The sequence below is a fragment of the Artemia franciscana genome, chromosome 20, assembly GCF_032884065.1.
Source record: "Artemia franciscana chromosome 20, ASM3288406v1, whole genome shotgun sequence".
Taxonomy (NCBI): Eukaryota; Metazoa; Arthropoda; class Branchiopoda; order Anostraca; family Artemiidae; genus Artemia; species Artemia franciscana.
Genome location: NC_088882.1, coordinates 6,214,785 through 6,238,390, shown reverse-complemented (window position 1 = coordinate 6,238,390; position 23,606 = coordinate 6,214,785). Strand labels below are relative to the sequence as shown.

The 23,606-nt window shown below is 34.8% G+C and overlaps 1 protein-coding gene across 3 annotated transcripts in view; it reads right to left on the bottom strand.

Annotated features, from left to right (window-relative positions):
• The window catches only part of LOC136040364 (splicing factor, suppressor of white-apricot homolog), a 77,943-nt gene that overhangs the window by 23,579 nt on the left and 30,758 nt on the right, over positions 1–23,606 (bottom strand). For all 3 annotated transcript variants that reach the window (XM_065724618.1, XM_065724619.1, XM_065724620.1), the window contains one exon: positions 2,286–2,441. In XM_065724618.1, coding sequence (XP_065580690.1) covers positions 2,286–2,441 — 156 coding nt within the window. The remainder of the gene's footprint in view (positions 1–2,285; positions 2,442–23,606) is intronic.

Sequence of the window (23,606 nt, the reverse complement as noted above, 5' to 3'; positions counted from 1 at the left end):
CCTAACCAATGTAAACAATCATATTTCATTTTCACTGTCCTTGGTATCTCAAGCAAATCGTGTAACGACTACTGAGAACTGTGAACTTATACTGAAAAATCTGGAGTCAGGTTTAATGCCGCCCTTTTTTCTCTTTTTCTTCTTGTTTGGATTATGATTGAGACGATTTCACCAAAAGCTCATCACCGGAATGAATTTCTAGTCCCTAGGGCTGGGTGCCGTATTATCAAGCAGAGCCCGATCCTATGGCCACCAGAGGACTCAATGCCTCCTTATGAATAGTCCGACTGTCGGGTTGATACAGCAATTGTAGAACAAGGCAAATGAATAGATTAGTACCAATTGTTTAAAATCATAGACTAATCTGTTTAAATCAAATTCAATCAAATCAAATTCAATGCCTCTCACTGAATGCCAAGATTGTCTCACGCACAATCCATACATAAAAAATTCCAGTTAAAAAAAGTTTTTACATCTTTTCTGGTAGTCATAAATACTAATTATAAATCATTAGACTGAGAAGATTAAAAATTTACCACTATAAACGTTAAAAACTGTTTGGAGCATAAATAAAACCCCTAAAAATACTTAAAAAAACCATCTAAAACTGAAAAAAGGGGGAAATTCAAGCTAAGAAAAAAACATGCGTAAAAATGAACATAGCTCCAGCCTTTTTATTAGGGAAAGGAGGGGGGCAAGAGGGATCCATATCCGGATAGTCAAGGGGCATAAGCTATATAAAAAAATTTCTTCATTTTTTTTGGGGGGGGGGGAGGGGAAACATCTCCTCCCTCCAAATGACGCCCCTTTGCGTAACTATTCATGAGCTTAAGGACAGTTTCAAGCACTACCTCTTGGTGAAACCTTTTTAGAGAAGTTTTGGAATTGGGTTTTTCTTTATTGAAGTAAGCAGACCTAATAAGACTGATATTACTAAAAAAAATAAGAGATTTTCTGACGGAAGACCCTAAGAAAACCTTTAAAAACCCAATCAAAAATTTATTTATATTAATTTTTGTTACGTTTTTACGAGTCGGACGAACATTTTCGTAAGCCCCCAAACCCCTCCCCCTCATGGATATATCCTTGAAGACAATCCTAACATAAAAACAGCAACTAGCAAAAACTAGTAAAAAGGGTAAAGTGTAAACTGTAATTGATAAAAACTGTAAAGTAGTAAAAAGCGATCACAAGAGGTAGTAACTTGAGGAAAGTTCAGTTGCATACACCTTTCTCCTACCCAGTTTGGGAAAAAACATATGTAAAACGGTCAAGATACAATAAAAAAAATGTGTCAACATCTTATTTTTCTTAAAAAGGGACCCCGCCCCCTCTCCCAGCCTATGCTCCATCTTCTACAAATTTTAGGTTTCCGCAAGATGTTTCTATTCAGTTCAGCTTTGTTTCGATTCAGTTCAGTTACTTTTCAGTTTTGTTCTGTTTCAGTTCAGTTTTGTTCAGTTTTGTTCTGTTTCAGTTCAGTTACCTTATTCAGTTCTTTTTCATTTAATTTTCAGTTTTGTTCAGTTTCAATTCAGTTTTGTTCAATTTCAGTTCAGTTCCTTCTCAGTTTTGATTCGGTTTCTCTTCGGTTAACTAAGGTGCAGGGATTCAAAAAATATAGGATATAGCTTATACCTATATTCCATATCAATAACACACCAATGCGATTTAAATATGTTAAATAACATGTTTGAGGATCCCGACATCAGATTTATATTTTAGCATGTCAAAAAACTGAGGTAATACCCACTATTCTATGATATCTATAATTTGCTTCATTTCTTTATATATTATTTTGTTCATCACTTTAATCAGTGATTTTATTTCTAGACACTTCTTTGTATCTAAATGTGTTTACCTTGAGATACCACTCACTACTTTTTTTCCCGTAGTAGATGAGACCTATTGTATCGAATAAAAGTAGTCTATTCATTTCATATATCTTATTTATACGAAATAAAAAACATTTCAGTCATTTCACTACATTTTATACGAAACTTGTAGTGATCTCCAGTGTTCATTGCAAAATATGGTAGCGAAAAAAATGTTCAATCTTCCAAAATACTTCACAAAACGAAAGAGAATTTTGAAATAAATAATAATAAGCAACTGTTTTAGCAACATAAGTTGCCGTTCTAATCAGTAAGCTTATAGATATAGAAAAAAATCAACTTCCTCCGATCCACTGTCGTGATAGTTATTAGTTATTTCCTTATTTTCTTTTTTTTTCTCTGCTATTCACTTTTTGTTATTACTGAGTTATAGCTTAAAAAAAATCATACCAATTTTCTTTTCATTTTTCGGTGCCGTGTCACTACTCTCTTGAGCCTGTTCTGTTTCCTTCTTTTCCTTAATCATCTCAATATATTTGACTACCTTGAAGTCATAATATGGTCTATGTATATTTTCTGGCTTTATAAAATCGAACCTGGGGTCATCTGAAAACAAAAACAAGACATTAAAAAAGATTAGAATCTGACGCCGACTTAACGTCGGCTCTTGTTGAGAGAAGAGCATCGTTAAGTGCAGAAAACAATCATTACTAAGATATGCTAGTGACAACCACTTTACTAAAAACGTTGTGATTTACTAAGAACGTTGTGATTTACTTTACTAAGAACGTGTGAACGTTGTGAAAGAGATGCTAGAATGTTGTCTCTGATAATATAAAAGCCAATATTTGAATTTGCAACTAGCGTATATTTCTTACGCATGTTACCGTGTTTAACTTTATTCTTTCACGAGCTATATAATCTATATATATAAAAATAAGTTGTCTGTAGGTTATGTCTGTTACACTTTGTCTGTTACGCCAGATTATATCTTCTATATATATATATATATATATATATATATATATACTAGCTGTTGGGGTGGCGCTTCGCGCCACCCCAACACCTAGTTGGTGGGGGCGCTTCGCGCCCCCCCCAAGCCCCCCCGCGCGCGTAAGTCGTTACGCGCCATAATAGTTACGCGCCATTGTAGTTGTGTCCCTATGTCCCACCTGTGAATATAGATAGATATATATATATATGGTTTTAACTACGTAAAACTTGCGAATATACAACATTCTTTGCTGTCCCATTGTCTTTGCATATAAATAGATTGTCAGGTTTACCGACTCTTGAACATGCAACATATAATGGTCCATGGGAAAACAATCTGTATTCAGATCTATACCTCATGATTCTAATGATTGCCCTTGAGCTTTGTTGATGGTGATTGCTAATCGACCATTCCCGGTGTCCCGGTCGTCATTTACATCCCCCTGTTTCCTCCGGTATGGGAAAACAATCTGTATTCAGATCTATACCTCATGATTCTAATGATTGCCCTTGAGCTTTGTTGATGGTGATTGCTAATCGACCATTCCCTGTCCCGGTGTCCCGGTCGTCATTTACATCCCCCTGTTTCCTCCGGTGTCCCCGTTGTAGTTGTGTCCCTGTGTCCCGGTCGTCATTTATATTCCCTGTGTCCCGGTCGTCATTTGTATCCCGGTGTCCCGGTCTGTATATACATTCGTTTTTTAGTTTTGTTTTTCTCCTTTATTTTTTTCCTTTTTTTTCTTTTTTAGCTTATTTAGATTTTTAGATTTTTTAGTTTTTTTATTAGTTTTTAGTTTTTTTTTCTTTTTAGTTTTTTTGTCCCGGTCGTCATTTATATCCCCCTGTTTCCCCCGGTGTCCCCGTTGTAGTTGTGTCCCTGTGTCCCGGTCGTCATTTATATTCCCTGTGTCCCGGTCGTCATTTGTATCCCGGTGTACCGGTCTGTATATACATTCGTTTTTTAGTTTTGTTTTTCTTCTTTATTTTTTTCCTTTTTTTTTCTTTTTTAGTTTATTTAGATTTTTAGATTTTTTAGTTTTTTTATTAGTTTTTAGTTTTTTTTTTTTTTTAGTTTTTTTGTAGTTTTTACCTTCTTTTTATTTTGTTAATTTTTTTTTTACTTATGTCCTGGTCGTCATTTATACTCCCTATGTCCCGGTGCTTTGTTGATTGCTAATCGAACATTCCTTTTGTCCTGGTCGCTTTCTCTTTGAGTGTCGTCATTTATTTTTTTCTTTTTTAGTTCTTTTAGTTTTTACCTTTTTTAGTTTTTTTTAGTTTTTTAGATGAAAATTTTTTTTAGTTTTTTCCTTCTTTTCTTTTTAGTTTTTATTGGTTTTTACCTTTATGTTAGCTTATTTTTCAGTTTTTTCCTTTTTTTTTAGTTTTTTTTTATTTTTTATTTTTTTTAGTTTTTTACCTTTTTTTAGTTTTTTTAGTTTTTTTAGTTTTTTAGCTTTTTTACTTTTTTTATTAGTTTTTAGTTTTTTTGTAGTTTTTGCCTTTTTTTAGTTTTTTCAGTTTTTTATTTAGTTTTTTATTGGTTTTTACCTTTATTTTAGCTTATTTTTCAGTTTTTTCCTTTTTTTTAGTTTTTTTTAGTTTTTAGTTTTTTTAGTTTTTTACCTTTTTTTAGTTTTTTTAGTTTTTTTAGTTTTTTAGCTTTTTTATTTTTTTTATTAGTTTTTAGTTTTTTTTGTAGTTTTTGCCTTTTTTTTAGTTTTTTTAGTTTTTTAGCTTTTTTATTAGTTTTTAGTTTTTTTTGTAGTTTTTGCCTTTTTTTAGTTTGACAACTTATTTTTATATATATAGATAGTTTTTTTTTTTTACTTATGTCCTGGTCGTCATTTATACTCCCTGTGTCCCGGTGCTTTGTTGATTGCTAATCGAACATTCCTTTTGTCCTGGTCGCTTTCTCTTTGAGTGTCGTCATTTATTAGTTTTTTCCTTTTTTTCTTTTTAGTTTTTTATTGGTTTTTACCTTTATTTTAGCTTATTTTTCAGTTTTTTCCTTTTTTTTAGTTTTTTTTTTATTTTTTATTTTTTTTAGTTTTTTACCTTTTTTTAGTTTTTTTAGTTTTTTTAGTTTTTTAGCTTTTTTACTTTTTTTATTAGTTTTTAGTTTTTTTTTGTAGTTTTTGCCTTTTTTTAGTTTTTTCAGTTTTTTTTTTAGTTTTTTATTGGTTTTTACCTTTATAGTTTTTTTAGTTTTTTAGCTTTTTTATTTTTTTTATTAGTTTTTAGTTTTTTTTGTAGTTTTTGCCTTTTTTTAGTTTTTTCAGTTTTGACGTCACCTGATCCAGTTTTTTCAGGTGACGTCACCTGACACATCCATCCATCCATCCACAGACAACTTATTTTTATATATATAGATATATATATATATATATATATATATATATATATATATATATATATATATATATATATATATATATATATATATATATATATATATATATATATATATATATATATATATATATATATATAAATAAGTTGTATGCATTTTTGTGTTGAAGGCTTAAATGTAAAAACTGGGAATTGCATAAATATTTCGAAATATTTTGACAATAGATTAATGTAATTTGAAAACCTTAAAAAAGATACTTAAAATTTGAGGTTTATTATAAATTGTTGAGCTTTAGCAAGCTTGGCACGTGGAGATTTCCCCGACTGTCAATGTTATAGAATGTTACCAAAAAGCAAAACCAGGCTTGCGATTCAAAGAGAAAGGGCCAGATTAGGAATGTGCAATTTCCGTCAACGAAGGCGTGTCGAGGAACAACGCGAAACCAGACTTGCTGCTGAAAGAGAAAGTAAAAAAAGAAGGCGTGTCGAGGAATCACAAGAGCAACGTGAAAAGAGGCTTGCGGCTTCAAGAGATAATGCTAGATTAGGAATGTGCAATTTACGTCAACGAAGGCGTGTCGAGGAACTACCAGAGCAACGCGAAACCAGACTTGCTGCTAAAAGAGAAAGTGAAAAAAGAAGGCGTGTCGAGGAATCACAAGAGCAACGTGAAAACAGACTTGCGGCTGATAGAGAAAGTAAGAAAAGAAAGCGTGCCGAGGAATCACAAGAGCAACCTGAAAATTATCGCATGGCATTCAGGTACAGTTCAGTCGATGTCTGTTACACTGTGCCTGTTACGCCAGATTATTAAAAACTATACATATAAAGAAAACAAACTAAAATCTAAAAACTGGGAATTACATGAATATTTCGAAATATTTTGACAATAGATTAAAGTAATTCGAAAACCTTAAAACAGATACTTAAAATTTTAAGGTTTATTATAAATTGTTGAGCTTTATCAAGCTTGGCACGTAAAGAGGAATTTTAGCATAGATCTTAAAATGACAGAAGAAACAGCCGAGGAAGCTGCTCAAACAGTTGATTTAAAGAGTAATTTTAGTATAAATCCTACAATGGCAGAAGAAACAGCCGAGGAATCTGCTCAAAGGGTTAATGCCAAAAGGCTTGCGGCTAAAGAACGCAAAACCGCGCAATTAGATGAAAATCCACCTAGATAGCGAGAGTCAAAACTGAAAATGATAGCTATGATGATTGTGTTTGGGATTTTGACTTGGATAAGGTCATCAATGCCTAACAGATTTTAGTAAAAAAAAAAAAGGTTCGGCGATATGTATTTCATAGTGACGCTGAAAAATAAAGAAGAAAAGGAAAACTGAAAAAAGAAAAAAGAAAAAAGGTAAAAAAGTAAAAAAACTAAACAGAAAAAAGCTTAAAAAAACTAAAAAATTAAAAAAAGAAAAACGTAAAAAATATAAAAAATTAAAAAAGGTAAAAAACTAAAAAGAAAAAAAACTAAAAAAGCTATAAAACTAAAAAAAAGAAAAAACTAAAAAAACTGGGAATTGCACAAATATTTCAATATATTTTGAAAATAGATTAAAGTAATTCGAAAACCTTAAAACAGATACCCAAAATTTGAGGTTTATTATAAATTGTTGGAGCTTTAGCATGCTTGGCACGTAAAGATTTTTCCAAGTGTCAATGTAAGAATGAACATTGACAAATTGAAGAAAACAAATCAATAAAAAGAAGAAACTAAAAAAAAAAGAACAACTAAAAAAGATGCAAACTAAGAAAAAACTAAAAAGAAAAAAAAAATTAAAAAAGAAACTGTATCTATATATATAAAAAAAGTTGTATATATGCATGTTTGTTTGTTTGTGGGTTTGCATTTGACGTCATTATAAGTATATAAGGCTTTGTATATGACATCATTATAAGATGACCCTACAGACCGGGACACCAGGACCCAAATGACGACCGGGACACAGGGAATATAAATGAGGACCGGGACACTCAAAGAGAAGTTACAGACCGGGACACCGGGACACAAATGACGACCGGGACAGAGGGAATATAAATGACGACCAGGATGCTCAAAGATAAATTATAAACAGGGATACCGGGACACAAATGACGACCGGGACATAGGGAATATAAATGACGACCAGGAAACAGGGACACAACTACAACGGGGACGCCGGGGGCACAGGGAGATATGTAAATGACGACGGGGACACAGAGAATGTTCGATTAGCAATCACCATTAACAAAGCTCAAGGGCAATCGTTAGAAAAATGCGGTATAGATTTGAATACGGATTGTTTTCTTATGGACAATTATTATGTTGCATGTTCAACAGTTGATAAACCTGACAATCTATTTATACGGACAGACAATGGGACAGCAAAGAATGTTGTATATTCGCAAGTTTTACGTAGTAAAAATATATATCTATAAAATATCTATCTATATTCACAGGTTGGACACAGAGACACAACTACAATGGCGTGTAACTAATATGGCGCGTAACGACTTACACGCGCGGGGGGGGGCGCGAATATATATATATATATATATATATATATATATATATATATATATATATATATATATATATATATATATATATACTAGGTGTTGGGGTGGCGCTTCGCGCCACCCCAACACCTAGTTGGTGGGGCGCTTCGCGCCCCCCAAGCCCCCCCGCGCGCGTAAGTCGTTACGCGCCATATTAGTTACGCGCCATTGTAGTTGTGTCCCTGTGTCCCACCTGTGAATATAGATAGATTTATATATGTGTTTCAAACTACGTAAAAATTGCGAATTTCCCACTACTGGGAGCTTTCCGTTTCCAATTGCCAGCAATTGATCTGAAAATGTTTGACCAGAGTCATCGTTAAAGAGACAGACAACTTATTTTTATATATATAGAAGATATATATATATATATATATATATATATATATATATATATATATATATATATATATTCTTTTTAGTTTTTTTGTAGTTTTTACCTTTTTTAGTTTTTTTCTTCTTTTGTATTAATGCTAAAGCCAAGGCTCAAACCTGGAGCCTCTCGGACCTAGAACCTGAAACATAACGCTTTACCAACTCAGCTGCTTCGGCTTGAATACATTCGTTTTGAGCAGCTTCCTCGGGTGTTGCCATTGTAGGTTCTTCAGTCATTTTACAATTAGAAATTTCTCTTTCAACGGTCTTCTTACAATTAAAAATTTGTCTTTGAACGATATTCTTAAATACCTGTGTCCTGGTCGTCATTTATATTCCCTGTGTCCCGGTTGTCATTTGTGTCCCGGTATCCCAGTCTGTAATTTCTCTTTGAGTGTCCCGGTCGTTATTAATATTCCCTCTGTCCCGGTCTATAATTTCTCTTTGAGTGTTTTTTCTTTTTAGTATTTTTTAGTTTTTTACATTTTTTCTTTTTTCAGTTTTCTTTTTCTTCTTTATTTTTCAGCGTGTCCTGGTCGTCATTTATATTCCCTGTGTCCCGGTCGTCATGTTTTTTACATTTTTTCTTTTTTCAGTTTTCTTTTTCTTCTTTATTTTTCAGCTTCACTATGAAATACATATCGCCGAACCTTTGTTTTTTATAAACTAAAATCTGGTAGGCATTGATGACCTTATCCAAGTCAAAATCCCAAACCCAATCAACATCGCTATCATTTTCAGTTTTGATATGTTTTGACTCTCGCTGTCCAGGTGGATCTTCATCTAACTGCGCGGTTTTGCGTTCTTTAGCCTCAAGCCTGTTTCCTTGCTGTTCTTTTGATTCCTCGGCACGCTTTCTTTTCTGACTTTCTCTATCAGGAGCAAGTTTTTTGGCATAGACTCTTATCTTCATCGGCTTTTGCCATTGTAAGTTCATCAGTCATTTTAAACTTAAACATTAATAGATTTCTACGTGAACATATATGTCTTAAATATCTTTAATGACGTCACCGTCATAGCAAAAATGACGACAACTAATTTCATGACGTCAGTCAACACAGAAACATGACGTCACCTGATCCACAGATCCACACACAGACAACTTATTTATATATATCTTCTTCTATATATATAAAAATAAGTTGTCTGTGTGTGGATCTGTGGATGGATCAGGTGACGTCATGTTTCGGCTGACGTCATGAAATTAGTTGCCATCATTTTTGCTTTGAAGGTGACGTCATTCAAGTTATATAAGACATATGTTCGCCGTCATGTTTCGGCTGACGTCATGAAATTAGTTGCCATCATTTTTGCTTTGAAGGCGTGACGTCATTCAAGTTATATAAGACGTATGTTCGCGTAGAATTCTATTAATGCTTAAGTTTATAATGACTGATGAAGATGCTCAAAGAGTCTATGCCAAAAAACTTGCTGCTGATAGAGAAAGTCAGAAAAGAAAGCGTGCCGAGGAACTACCAGAGCAACGCGAAAGCAGACTTGCTGCTAAAAGAGAAAGTGAAAAAAGAAGGCGTGCCGAGGAACTACTAGAGCAACGCAGAAGCAGACTTGCTGCTAAAAGAGAAAGTGAAAAAAGAAGGCGTGCCGAGGAATCAAAAGACCAGCAGGGAAACAGGCTTGAGGCTGATAGAGAAAGAAAGAACAGAAAGCATGCCGAGGAACTACCAGAGCAACGCAGAAGCAGACTTGCTGCTAAAAGAGAAAGTGAAAAAAGAAGGCGTGCCGAGGAACTACTAGAGCAACGCAGAAGCAGACTTGCTGCTAAAAGAGAAAGTGAAAAAAGAAGGCGTGCCGAGGAATCAAAAGACCAGCAGGGAAACAGGCTTGCTTCTGATAGAGAAAGTAAGAAAAGAAAGCGTGCCGAGGAATCAGAGCAATCTGAAAGTTATCGCCTGGCATTCAGGTACAACCCAGTCGATGATTATAGCTTGAGTAGATGTGTTCAAATCGGGACAATGTCTAAAATTTGTCCCTATTGCAAGGCCTTGAAATTCAATGGTGAAACAATGGGAATGTGTTGCGCCTCAGGAAAAGTTAAACTTCCTCTATTGGCTGCACCACCAGAGCCATTGAAGACTTTCCTTACTGGAACTACGTCAGAATCTAAGCGTTTTTTGTCAAAAATCAGACAATACAACTCATGTTTCCAAATGACGTCGTTTGGAGCCCAAATCGAAAATCCAGATCAATTTATGTCTACTTTCAAAGTAAAAGGGCAAATTTATCATAAAGCAGGGTCCCTTCTACCATTCTCAGGCGAGAATCATAAATTTTTACAATTGTACTTCATCAGTGATAGAAATTCTGAATTGAATGCACGTTGCGAAATTTCTCCCAACGTTGAAAGGACAATCGTTTCCCAATTGCAACATCTTTTCCACGAAAATAATAAGTTAGTGCGTCTGTTCAAAACAGCCATCGATTTGATGCCTACTGATACTCATAAAATTGTTATTTCCGCTGACAAAACGCCTCCTGGCCAACATGTGCGTAGATACAATGCTCCGACTATCGACGAAGTGGCAATCGTTATGGTCAGTGATCAGTTTTTACCTCGAGATATTATTCTACATAAGCGAAACGCTCAGTTGTTAAGAATTGCTGAAACTCATCGATGCTACGATGCCCTACAATATCCTATCATTTTTTGGGATGGAGCCGACGGCTATCACTTTAATATTAAATTGATGAATCCAGCCACTAACAAAGAAATGAATAAGAAATGCAGTGCAATGCATTATTATTCCTATAGACTAATGATTCGGCAGGATGAAGAAAATTATATTTTAAAATGCCGTGAATTGTTTCACCAATTTATGGTTGATATGTATGCTAAAATTGAATCAGAACGTTTGCTATATATCCGCCTGAATCAGACCAAGCCCCGCTCTGAACAATACATTCATTTGCGAGATGCAGTTATAAATGACGGTAATACCACAAACGTTGGAAGATTAACAATTTTACCTTCGTCATATGTTGGCAGTCCCCGTCATATGCATGAATATGCTCAAGATGCTATTGCGTATGTTCGTCTCTATGGTCGTCCAGATTTATTTATTACATTTACATGTAATCAATCTTGGGACGAGATACTGCAGCTTTTACTTCAAGGACAATCGGCGGTTCATAGGCATGACATTACGGCACGTGTCTTCCGGCAAAAGTTGAAATCACTGATAAACTACCTTGTAAAACATGAAGTGTTTGGGTCAGTGCGATGCTGGATGTACTCAGTGGAATGGCAAAAACGAGGTTTGCCACACGCACATATACTAATCTGGCTACATAAAAAAATTACTTCAAACGAAATTGATGATGTGATTTCCGCTGAAATACCTGATAAAAATGTCAATAAGGGGTTACATGATATTATTGTAAAAAATATGATACATGGACCTTGCGGTGCACTGAACGAAAATTCACCATGCATGGCCAAAGGAAGGTGCACAAAGCAATATCCTCGACTTTTAGTACCCAAAACAATTACTGGCAATGATGGTTACCCACAATATAGAAGAAGATCTACTGAAGATGGCGGTAAAACAGCAATAATAAAGAAGCGTAACGGTACCACCATCGAAGTAGATAACCAGTGGGTTGTTCCATATTCCCCTTTATTATCAAAAACATTTAATGCACACATAAACGTTGAATACTGTAACTCCGTAAAGGCAATCAAATACATATGTAAATACGTCAACAAAGGCAGTGACATGGCAGTTTTTGGCTTGCAGTCCGAAATCAAAGATTTCGATGAAATCGTAGAATATCAGGCTGGAAGATACATAAGCAGTAATGAAGCTGTTTGGCGAATTCTTTCATTTCCGATACATGAACGTAGTCCAGCTGTTGTTCACTTAGCGGTACATTTACAGAATGGTCAACGTGTTTATTTCACGGAAACCAACGTGCAACAAAGAGTCCTGAATCCACCGGATACAACATTAACAGCTTTTTTTTCGCTTTGCAAAAATGATTCTTTTGCGAAAAAACTGCTGTATACTGAAGTGCCTTCGTATTACACGTGGAATACTAAAAATAAAGTATTTGAACGTCGAAAACAGGGTAAGTCAGTCGACGGCCAACCTACCATCTTCAAAGATACCACGATAGGAAGACTCTACACCGTTCACCCCAATCAACATGAATGCTTCTTTCTACGCCTGCTTTTGGTGAATGTACCCGGTCCGACATCCTTTGAGTATTTGAGGACTGTAAATGGTACTATACATGACACTTACCGTAGTGCATGCCAAGCTCTGAATTTATTGGAGAATGACCAACACTGGGATAACTGCATCAATGACGCGTGCGAAACGTCAACCCCAAGTCAAATTCGTGCATTGTTTGGCATCATTTTAACAACTTGCTCTCCATCAGCTCCTACAGATTTATGGAAAAAATATAAGTCAAAAATGTCCGAAGATATACTTCATCGAAAACAGTTAGAGACGTCAGACATGACTTTTGATTTTACACCAGAAATTTATAACTACACTTTAGTTGTTATAGAAGATTTTTGCATAAGTATGGCAAACAAACCTCTTCAGGGTTTGGGAATGCCTTCACCTAACCGTATCGCTGCTGTTTCGACATGTGTAGAATTGGATCGTGAACAAAGTTACAGTACGAGTGATCTATTGTCGTATGTACAAAATAACATTTCCAAGTTAACGTCGGAACAAAAAGACATTTATGATACGATAATGCATTGTGTCGATAACAACGTTGGAGAAATTTTCTTTTTGGATGCGCCAGGAGGTACTGGTAAAACGTTTGTGATAAAACTGATTCTGGCATCAATTCGATCTAAAAATGATATAGCGTTGGCAATTGCGTCGTCCGGAATAGCCGCAACATTGCTGCCTGGTGGAAGAACTGCTCATTCCGCTTTGAAATTGCCTCTGAACTTGCATTCTACAGAAACTCCCACGTGCAATATTTCCAAATCATCTGGGATGGGTAAAGTATTGCAGCAATGCAAACTTATTATTTGGGATGAGTGCACAATGGCACACAAAAAATCGCTCGAGGCTCTGGATCAATGCTTGAAAGATTTGCGAGGGAAGTCGAAACCCTTTGGCAGCACCTTAATATTGCTTGCGGGAGATTTCAGGCAAACATTACCTATAATACCTAGATCAACTCCTGCAGACGAAATGAATGCTTGCCTGAAAAATTCTAATTTATGGGCACACGTAAAAACATTAAAATTAACTACAAATATGCGTGTCCGATTGCAAAACGATGACTCTGGTCAAACATTTTCAGATCAATTGCTGGCAATGGGAAACGGAAAGCTCCCAGTAGACTCAATTTCAGGACGTATACAACTACCTGCTGATTTCTGTAATTTAGTGACGTCCAAAAATGAATTGATTGAAAAAGTATTTCCGAATATTCTAAAAAATTATAAAAATAATAAATGGCTAAGTGAAAGAGCGATTCTCGCACCCAAAAATATAGACGTCCACGAAATCAACAATATTGTTTTGACCAAGATTCAAGACCAGGCAGTCCTTTACAAGTCAGTCGACACAGTTTTGGAACCAAATGAAGCGGTTAATTATCCATCTGAATTTTTAAATTCCATAGATCTTTCAGGGTTTCCACCACACGTGCTACAACTAAAAATAGGCATACCAATAATATTGTTACGTAACATAAACCCACCAAAACTTTGCAATGGCACTCGACTTGCCGTAAAAAAAACAATGGAAAACCTAATAGAGGCCACAATCCTGACAGGGCCTTTTGAGGGTGAGGCTGTTCTTATTCCTCGCATTCCCATGATTCCAACAGATCTGCCTTTTCAATTTAAAAGATTGCAATTCCCAATTCGATTAGCATTTGCAATCACCATTAACAAAGCTCAAGGTCAATCATTAGAAAAATGTGGTATTGATCTTAATACTGATTGTTTTTCCCATGGACAATTGTACGTTGCATGTTCGAGGGTCGGTAAACCTGACAATCTATTTATATGCAGCGAGAATTGGACAGCGAAGAATGTTGTATATTCGCAAGTTTTACGCAGTTAATTTGTATTTCGGAACCAAATGAAGCGGTTAATTATCCATCTGAATTTTTAAATTCCATAGATCCTTCAGGGTGTCCACCACACCTGCTACAACTAAAAATAGGCGTACCAATAATACTTTTAAGAAATATCAACCCACCAAAGCTTTGCAATGGCACGCGACTTGCCGTAAAAAAAAAACAATGGAAAACCTAATAGATGCCACAATCTTGACAGGGCCTTATGAGGGTGAGGCTGTTCTTATTCCTCGCATTCCCATGATTCCAACGGATCTGCTTTTTCAATTTAAAAGATTGCAATTCCCAATTCGATTAGCATTTGCAACCTCCATCAACAAAGCTCAAGGGCAATCACTAGAAAAATGCGGTATAGATCTTAATACAGATTGCTTTACCAATGTACAATTGTATGTTGCATCTTTGAGGGTCGGTAAACCTGACAATCTATTTATACGCACAGACAATGGGACAGCGAAGACTGTTGTATATTCACAAGTTTTACGTAGTTAATTTGTATTGTATCTATCTATCTATCTATCTATATAAAAACGAGTTGTGTGTATGCATGTTTGTTTGTTTGTAAAAAGAGCGTTTGCATATGACGTCATTATTAGTACATACGGCTTTGTATATGGACAGACAATGGGAAAGCCAAGAATGTTGTATATTCGCAATTTTTACGTAGTTTGAAACACATATATAAATCTATCTATATTCACAGGTGGGACACAGGGACACAACTACAATGGCGCGTAACTAATATGGCGCGTAACTAATATGGCGCGTAACGACTTACGCGCGCGGGGGGGCTTGGGGGGGGGGCGCGAAGCGCCCCCACCAACTAGGTGTTGGGGTGGCGCGAAGCGCCACCCCAACAGCTAGTATAGATATATAAATAAGTTGTTTGTGGGTCTGTCGAGTGACGTCATGTTTGTGTGTCAACTGACGTCATGTTTGTCGACTGACGAAATTACAAACCGGGACATCGGGACACAAATGACGACCGGGACATCTATATCTATCTATTATATATATAAAAACCAGCTGTTGGGGTGGCGCTTCGTGCCACCCCAACACCTAGTTGGTGGGGGCGCTTCGCCCCCCCCCCCGCGCGCGTAAGTCGTTACGCGCCATATTAGTTACGCGCCATTGTAGTTGTGTCCCTGTGTCCCACCTGTGAATATAGATGAAAAAAAAAGATTCCTCTTTTCGTTATAGATATATATATGTTTTTAACTACGTAAAACTTGCAAATATACAACATTCTTCGATGTCCCATTGGCTCTGCATATAAATAGATTGTCAGGTTTACCGACTCTTGAACATGCAACATAAAATTGTCCATGGGAAAAACATTCCGTATTCAGATCTATACCTCATTATTCTAATGATTACCCTTGAGCTTTGTTGATGGTGATTGCTAATCGAACATTCCCCGTGTCCCCGTCGTCATTTATATATCCCCCTGTGCCCCGGGCATCCCCGTTGTAGTTGGGACCATTTATATTCCCAGTATCCCGGTCGTCATTTGTGTCCCAGTGTCCCAGTCTGTAATTTCTCTTTGAGCGTCCCGGTCATCATTTATATTCCCTGTGTCCCGGTCGTCATTTGTGTCCCGGTGTCCTGGTCTGTAATTTCTCTTTGAGTGTCCCGATCGTCATTTATATTCCCTGTGTCCCGGCTTTTAGTTTTCTTTGTCTCCTTTATTTTTCAGTTTTTTTTTCCTTTTTTAGTTTTTTTTCTTTTTCAGTTTTTAGTTTTTTTTTAGTTTTTTTTATTAGTTTTTAGTTTTCTTTTCTTTTTAGTTTATTTTGTAGTTTATACAAAATAAACTTAATAAAATTTAGTATTTTTCTTTTTTAGTTTTTTACCTTTTTTTTTTAGTTTTTAGCTTTCCGGTGTCCCGGTCGTCATTTTTGTCCCGGTCGTCATTTGTGTTCCGGTGTCCCGGTCTGTAATTTCTCTTTCAGTGTCTCGGTCGTCATTTATATTCCGTGTGTCCCGGTCGTCATTTGTGTCCCGGTGCTTTGTTGATGGTGATTGCTAATCGAACATTCCTTGTGTCCCGGTCGCTTTCTATTTGAGTGTCCCGGTCGTCATTTATATTCCCTATGTCCCGGTGTCCCGGTCGTCATTTGTGTCCCAATGTCCCGGTCTGTAATTTCGTCAGTCGACAAACATGACGTCAGTCGACACACAAACATGACGTCACTCGACAGACACACACACACACAGACAACTTATCTATCTATATATCTATCTATATATATAAAAATAAGTTGTCTGTGTGTGTGTGGGTCTGTCGGGTGACGTCATGTTTGTGTGTTGACTGACGTCATGTTTTCGACTGACGAAATTACAGACCGGGACATCGGGACACAAATGACGACCGGGACACCGGCACATAGGGAATATAAATGACGACCGGGACACTCAAAGAGAAAGCGACCGGGACACAAGGAATGTTCGATTAGCAATCACCATCAACAAAGCACCGGGACACAAATGATGACCGGGACACAGGGAGTATAAATGACGACCAGGACATAAGTCAAAAAAAAACTAAAAAACTAAAAAAAAAGTTAAAAACTACAAAAAAACTAAAAAGAAAAAAACTAAAAACTAACAAAAAAATTAAAATAGCTAAAAAACTAAAAAAGAAATAAAAAAAGGAAAAAAAAGGAAAAATAAAGGAGAAAAACAAAACTAAAAAAAATAAAAATAAAAAAAAACTAAAAAGAAAAAAAGGGGAAAAATACAAAAATTTATTTCATCATATACCATTTCAAAAACGAATGTATATACAGACCGGGACACCGGGATACAAATGACGACCGGGACACAGGGAATATAAATGACGACCGGGAAAACCAACTAGGTGTTGGGGTGGCGCGAAGCGCCACCCCAACAGCTAGTTTTTATATATATAGATAGATAGATAAGTTGTCTGTGGGTCTGTCGAGTGACGTCATGTTTGTGTGTCGACTGACGTCGTGTTTGTCGACTGACGAAATTACAAACCGAGACATCGGGACATAAATGACGACCGGGACATAGGGAATATAAATGACGACCGGGACACTCAAAGAGAAAGCGACCAGGACACAAGGAATGTTTGATTAGCAATCACCATCAACAAAGCACCGGGACACAAATGACGACCGGGACACAGGGAATATAAATGACGACCGGGACACTCATAGAGAAATTACAGACCGGGACACCGGAACACAAATGACGACAGGGACAAAAATGACGACCAGGACACCGGGACACAGGGAATATAAATGACGACCGCGACACTCAAAGAGAAATTACAGACTGGGACACCGGGGCACAAATGACGACCGGGACATATAAATGACGACGGGGACACAGGGAATATTCTATTAGCAGTTACCATCAACAAAGCTCAAGGGCAATCATCAGAATAATGAGGTATAGATCTGAATACAGATTGTTTTTCCCATAGACAATTATATGTTGCATGTTCAAGAGTTTTTAAACCTGACAATCTATTTATATACACAGACAATTGGACAGCCAAGAATGCTGTATATTCGCAATTTTTACGTAGTTAAAAATATATGTATATATCTATCTATATTCACAGGTGGGACACCTGTGGTGGGACATAACTACAATGGCGCGTAACTAATATGGCACGTAACGACTTACACGCGCGGGGGGCTTGGGGGGGCGCTAAGCGCCCCCACCAACTAGGTGTTGGGGTGGCGCAAAGCGCCACCCCAACAGCTAGTTTCAGATAAAATCGGAATTGGACATTAGTACAGCGCCAGTAGTGAATTTCTTAGAAAACAGAAAAGATGGAAGCTTAAACAGCAGTTTTCCTAACCAATGGATCTGGCAAAATTATAACGTCTATGTATATTTTCTGGCTTTATAAAATCGAGCCTGGGGTCATCTGAAAAAAATGAAAAATAAACAAGACACTAAAACAGATTAGAATCAAACAACAGAACGTCAGCTCTTGTTGACAGAAGAGCATCATTAAGTACACAAAACCATTACTATCGCTAAGTGCATCGTCTAGTGCAGCGACCAAGATGGTCGAGGGTTGCGCACGCTAAGTGCATCGTCTAGTGCAGCGACCAAGATGGTCGAGGTATATTTATATATATATATATATATATATATATATATATATATATATATATATATATATATATATATATATATATATATATATATATATATATATATATATATATATATATATATATATATATATATATATATATATATATATATATATATATATATATATATATATATATATATATATATATATAAAATTATAAAAATACAATTACATCTAAAACTAAGAATGAAAATTTTATTGCAATGAAAACAGATTTGAACCAGAAAACAATTTGGATGAAGAAAAGCTTTGGCTGGTTTCCAAATCTATCCGAAAGGATCCCCAGGTATGTCTGTTAGTCAAGGGTTGGAAGCTCTGTTTAGTCACCAGGGAATACTGGGTTTACCTCCAATAGCAGAACCAATTTTTCTCAAGCAATCTTCTTTTCCAATTCTAATTATTTGTGTCTGACTCTAATAACCTTCTTCTAAATCTAAAGAACTCGAAGATTTCGAACTTGATTTAGAGAAAAATTATTTTAATCTTCTCTTTTCTATGACAACATCCAAGCCATCAGTCCACAAAAAAAGAAAAAAAAATAGAGGCTGATACACCATTAGTAAATCTGTCATCTAACTAAGTCTGGTTGACTAATTGGGTCTGCTGGGTCTTTTCCATAGAATTGAGTCTTTTCTCTAATTGGGCCTTTTCCCGAGAACTGGGTCAGCCTGACTTTCAAAAGTTTAACTTTTTAAGCTTCAGAGAAAAGTCTTTTTTTAGCCTCAAAAGAGATTGAATCTGTCCTTAGCCAAGCTCTACTCTTGGCCTGAGAAAATCGGAGAAAGGCAGAACGTTCATTCACATTCAATATCTTCGTTTGTCAAGAATGAGAGACAAGGGTGGTAAGTATCGTTAAGTGTAATTAAATTAATAAAGTATTGTGAAGAATCGAGATTAAGTAAAAGGTCATCAACGTTCATTCATTACAAATAAATACAAATTATCTGAAGTAATAAGTGAATCAAAGTCGTTGTTCACGTTAAAAACGAATTTCGAATAATAATACATAATATTTTGCTTTTGAGACAGTGGCGCTTTTTGAGAGCAAAATTTCCGATTTACAACCATAACCTATTCCATAATCTATTCCATAAAGAATATCTCTGATAAAATTCATTTCTGCATTTATATACAATTCATAGCAAATGTTCAGGGCACGATCAATGAGAGAAGTTACAGCTGCTCTTTTAGCTTGTGGGGGGGGGGGGGGATTTGAATTAAAATTTATCCAGGCTACTTGCAAATATTTATGTCAAGAACCTTGAAAATTGGCCATTAAATTCTTATTTTTTAAAACACGTCTATTGGGGTCGCTGTATGGATGACGTAATTTCACCTTGGAATTGTGGGGAAGCTGAACTTCGGGGCTTCTTAGATCATCTTAATACTTATCTTCATTCTAACTCAAATCAACCCCCACAAGTTAAAAGAGCAGTTGTAACTTCTCTCATTGATCGTACCCTGAACAATTGCTCCGATTCGTATATAAATATAGAAATAAATTTTAGAAGAGACATTCTTTTTGGTAATAGATACCCCATTCCTTTTGTCAATAATATAATTAACCGTACACTAAAAAGACATTGCCGTAAATCGAAAATATGTCACAGTGTGAGGCTACTGATAAACCCTCAAATATTATCTATCTTCCGTATATCCCAAAAGTCACAACAAAATTAAAAAATGTTTGCACAAAAAAAAAATAATCTGTATGTAGTTTTCACTAATAATTTTAAAATCATTAATTTCTTAAAGTCCGGCAAAGATAAAACCCCAGTTACTCGCCAAAGAGGGGTCTATCAAATACCTTACGACTGTGGAAATTACTACGTTGGCAGGACCCATCAGAATCTAGAATAACGGCTACACCAGCATAAAGAAGACATAGACAAGGTATTAATTTCGAATAGTTCTAATAACTCTTTTGATTCTGCTTTAGGTTGGCAAATATTTAAAAATCCCTCCCACACTGTACTTTTTGAGAAATCTTCACTCATTAGTAATGATTTGGGAATAAAACACGTGGCTCGTGAATCAATCGAAATTAGTCTCAAAATAAATAATAATATTTCTTTGAATAGAGACTTGGGGGAGTACTCACTAAATTCTTTATACTCAAACTTAATTCAAAATAATCTAACAAAATATCTTCATAAACCAATTTATAATAATATTGAACCAGTTACAAAAAGACCTTTGAGGCAAGCTGCCAAAAACGCAAGATTAGCTTTGAAAACTTGCATTTATTCACTTTATTCTGTTTTGTTTTAATGAATGTATCATCTCACGTCATTGTATTTACCAGTCCTGTTTGAACTTCGTTTAATTAAAGATGCTTGGGATGTTTTTAAAAAGTTAAAAAAATAACACTATTAGTTTTAATTCTCACATTTTAATGTAAGTTTATATATATATATACATACACATATATATATATATATATATATATATATACATATATATTATATATATATATATATATATATATATATATATATATATATAAATATATATATATATATATATATATACTAGCTGTTGGGGTGGCGCTTCGCGCCACCCCAACACCTAGTTGGTGGGGGCGCTTCGCGCCCCCCGCGCGCGTAAGTCGTTACGCGCCATATTAGTTACGCGCCATTGTAGTTGTGTCCCTATGTCCCACCTGTGAATATAGATATATATATATATATATATATATATATATATATATATATATATATATATATATATATATATATATATATATATATATATATATATATATGTTTTTAACTACGTAAAACTTGCGAATATACAACATTCTTTGCTGTCCCATTGTCTGTGCATATAAATAGATTTTCAGGTTTACCGACTCTTGAACATGCAACATATAATGGTCCATGGGAAAACAATCCGTATTCAGATCTATACCTCATGATTCTAATGATTGCCCTTGAGCTTTGTTGATGGTGATTGCTAATCGACCATTCCCTGAGTCGCCATCGTCATTTATATATCCCCCTGTGCACCCCGGCGTCCCCTTTGTAGTTATGTCCCTGTGTCCCGGTCGTCATTTATATTCCCTGTGTCCCGGTCGTCATTTGTGTCCCGGTGTTCCAGTCTGTGATTTCTCTTTGAGTGTCCCGGGCGTCATTTATATTCCTTGTGTCCCGGTGTCCCGGTCGTCATTTATATCCCCCTGTGCCCCCCGGCGTCCCCATTGTAGTTGTGTCCCTGTGTCCCGGTCGTCATTTATATTCCCTGTGTCCCGGTCGTCATTTGTATCCCGGTGTCCCGGTCTGTATATACATTCGTTTTTTAGTTTTGTTTTTCTCCTTTATTTTTTTCCTTTTTTCTTTTTTTTCTTTTTTAGTTTATTTAGATTTTTATATTTTTTAGCTTTTTTATTAGTTTTTAGTTTTTTTGTAGTTTTTACCATTTTTTTAGTTTTTTTAGTTTTTTTTTTTACTTATGTCCTGGTCGTCATTTATACTCCCTGTGTCCCGGTCGTCATTTGTGTCTCGGTGCTTTGTTGATTGCTAATTTATATTATATTTATATTTATATTTTTTATATTTATTAATATTTTTTTAGTTTTCTTTTTCTCTTATTTTTCAGTTTTTTCCTTTTTTTTAGTTTTTTCTTTTTTAGTTTTTAGTTTTTTTTTGTTTTTTACCTTTTTTTAGTTTTTTTAGTTTTTTAGCTTTTTTAGTTTTTTTATTAGTTTTTAGTTTTTTTTTTAGTTTTTGCCTTTTTTTAGTTTTTTCAGTTTTTTTTAGTTTTTAGTTTTTTAACCTTTTTTTTAGTTTTTTTTAGTTTTTTAGCTTTTTTAGTTTTTTTTCTTTTTAGTTTTTTTTGTAGTTTTTACCTTTTTTAGTTTTTTTTCTTCTTTTGTATTAGTGTGAAATAATTCAGACGTCATATGCGGACAAACACGACGTCACTCGACAGACAGACAGACAGACATAACCCACAAACAACTTATTTTTATATATATTTATTCATATTTTTTTAGTTTTCTTTTTCTCTTTTATTTTTCAGTTTTTTCCTTTTTTTTAGTTTTTTTCTTTTTTAGTTTTTAGTTTTTTTTTTAGTTTTTTACCTTTTTTTAGTTTTTTTTAGTTTTTTTAGTTTTTTAGCTTTTTTAGTTTTTTTATTAGTTTTTATTTTTTTGTAGTTTTTGCCTTTTTTTATTTTTTTCAGTTTTTTTTTTAGTTATTAGATTTTTACCTTTTTTTAGTTTTTTTTTAGTTTTTTAGCTTTTTTAGTTTTTTTTTCTTTTTAGTTTTTTTTGTAGTTTTTACCTTTTTTAGTTTTTTTCTTCTTTTGTATTAGTGTGAAATAATTTAGTGTGACGTCACCTGATCCACAGATCCACACACAGACAACTTATTTTTATATATATATATAGATATATATATATATATATATATATATATATATATATATATATATATATATATATATATATATATATATATATATATATATATATTCTCGTGTTGTGCTGAAGTCCGCCCTTGGACATAGGGCCGAGATATCCACTGAACTGAATTCCACTGTTTGAAAAAAAGAAAAAAAAATTCCCTATTGTTTCTACTTTCTGTTTGTTTGATATGGAAAGGCAGAGTGGTCTTCATCACTATTTAAAAGAATTTATTCTGGTTACTAAACAGGCTCAAATGGAACCGAAAAAAAGAAAGAAAAAAAACTTATAATAATGATTAATAAAAAAATTAATGCGGTCATTTTTTTTTACAAGTCTTTTGAAGTGGCCAAACGAGTGGCATTCTCAAGCCGAATCAGGAAGGGTATTCCATATAATATGTCAGGTAACTATAGGATTCAAATCAGATCTTACTGTTGGAGTGAGTAGAGTTTGAATATTCTGAGAGCTACGAAACTGATAATTCGACATTCAAAAACAAACGATAATTCAATCTAAGGGACATAGGAATACTACCGTAGAAATGAAGAACAGTGAAAGATGCAAGAGAAAAAAATATAAAGTTTTTCAACGAATGTCTTACTCTACTTATCAGAGCTGTAGGGTCCAAAATTCTTCCATTTCTCCCTCCCTTCAGATACAACATTCTAATTTGTACTTACTTTTATCAGTGATCTCTTCAAACTCCCTGCCATTTTTGGCAAAATAGGTTGCCTTTTTTTTATATAACACCTATATATTAATAGCCATAACTAATGCAGCCATAATAGGCTAATAGCCATAATAGTATATACCAATCAATAGTTTGCTCAACAATAAACACATAAAAGACATCCAAAAAATACACAAAATCTAT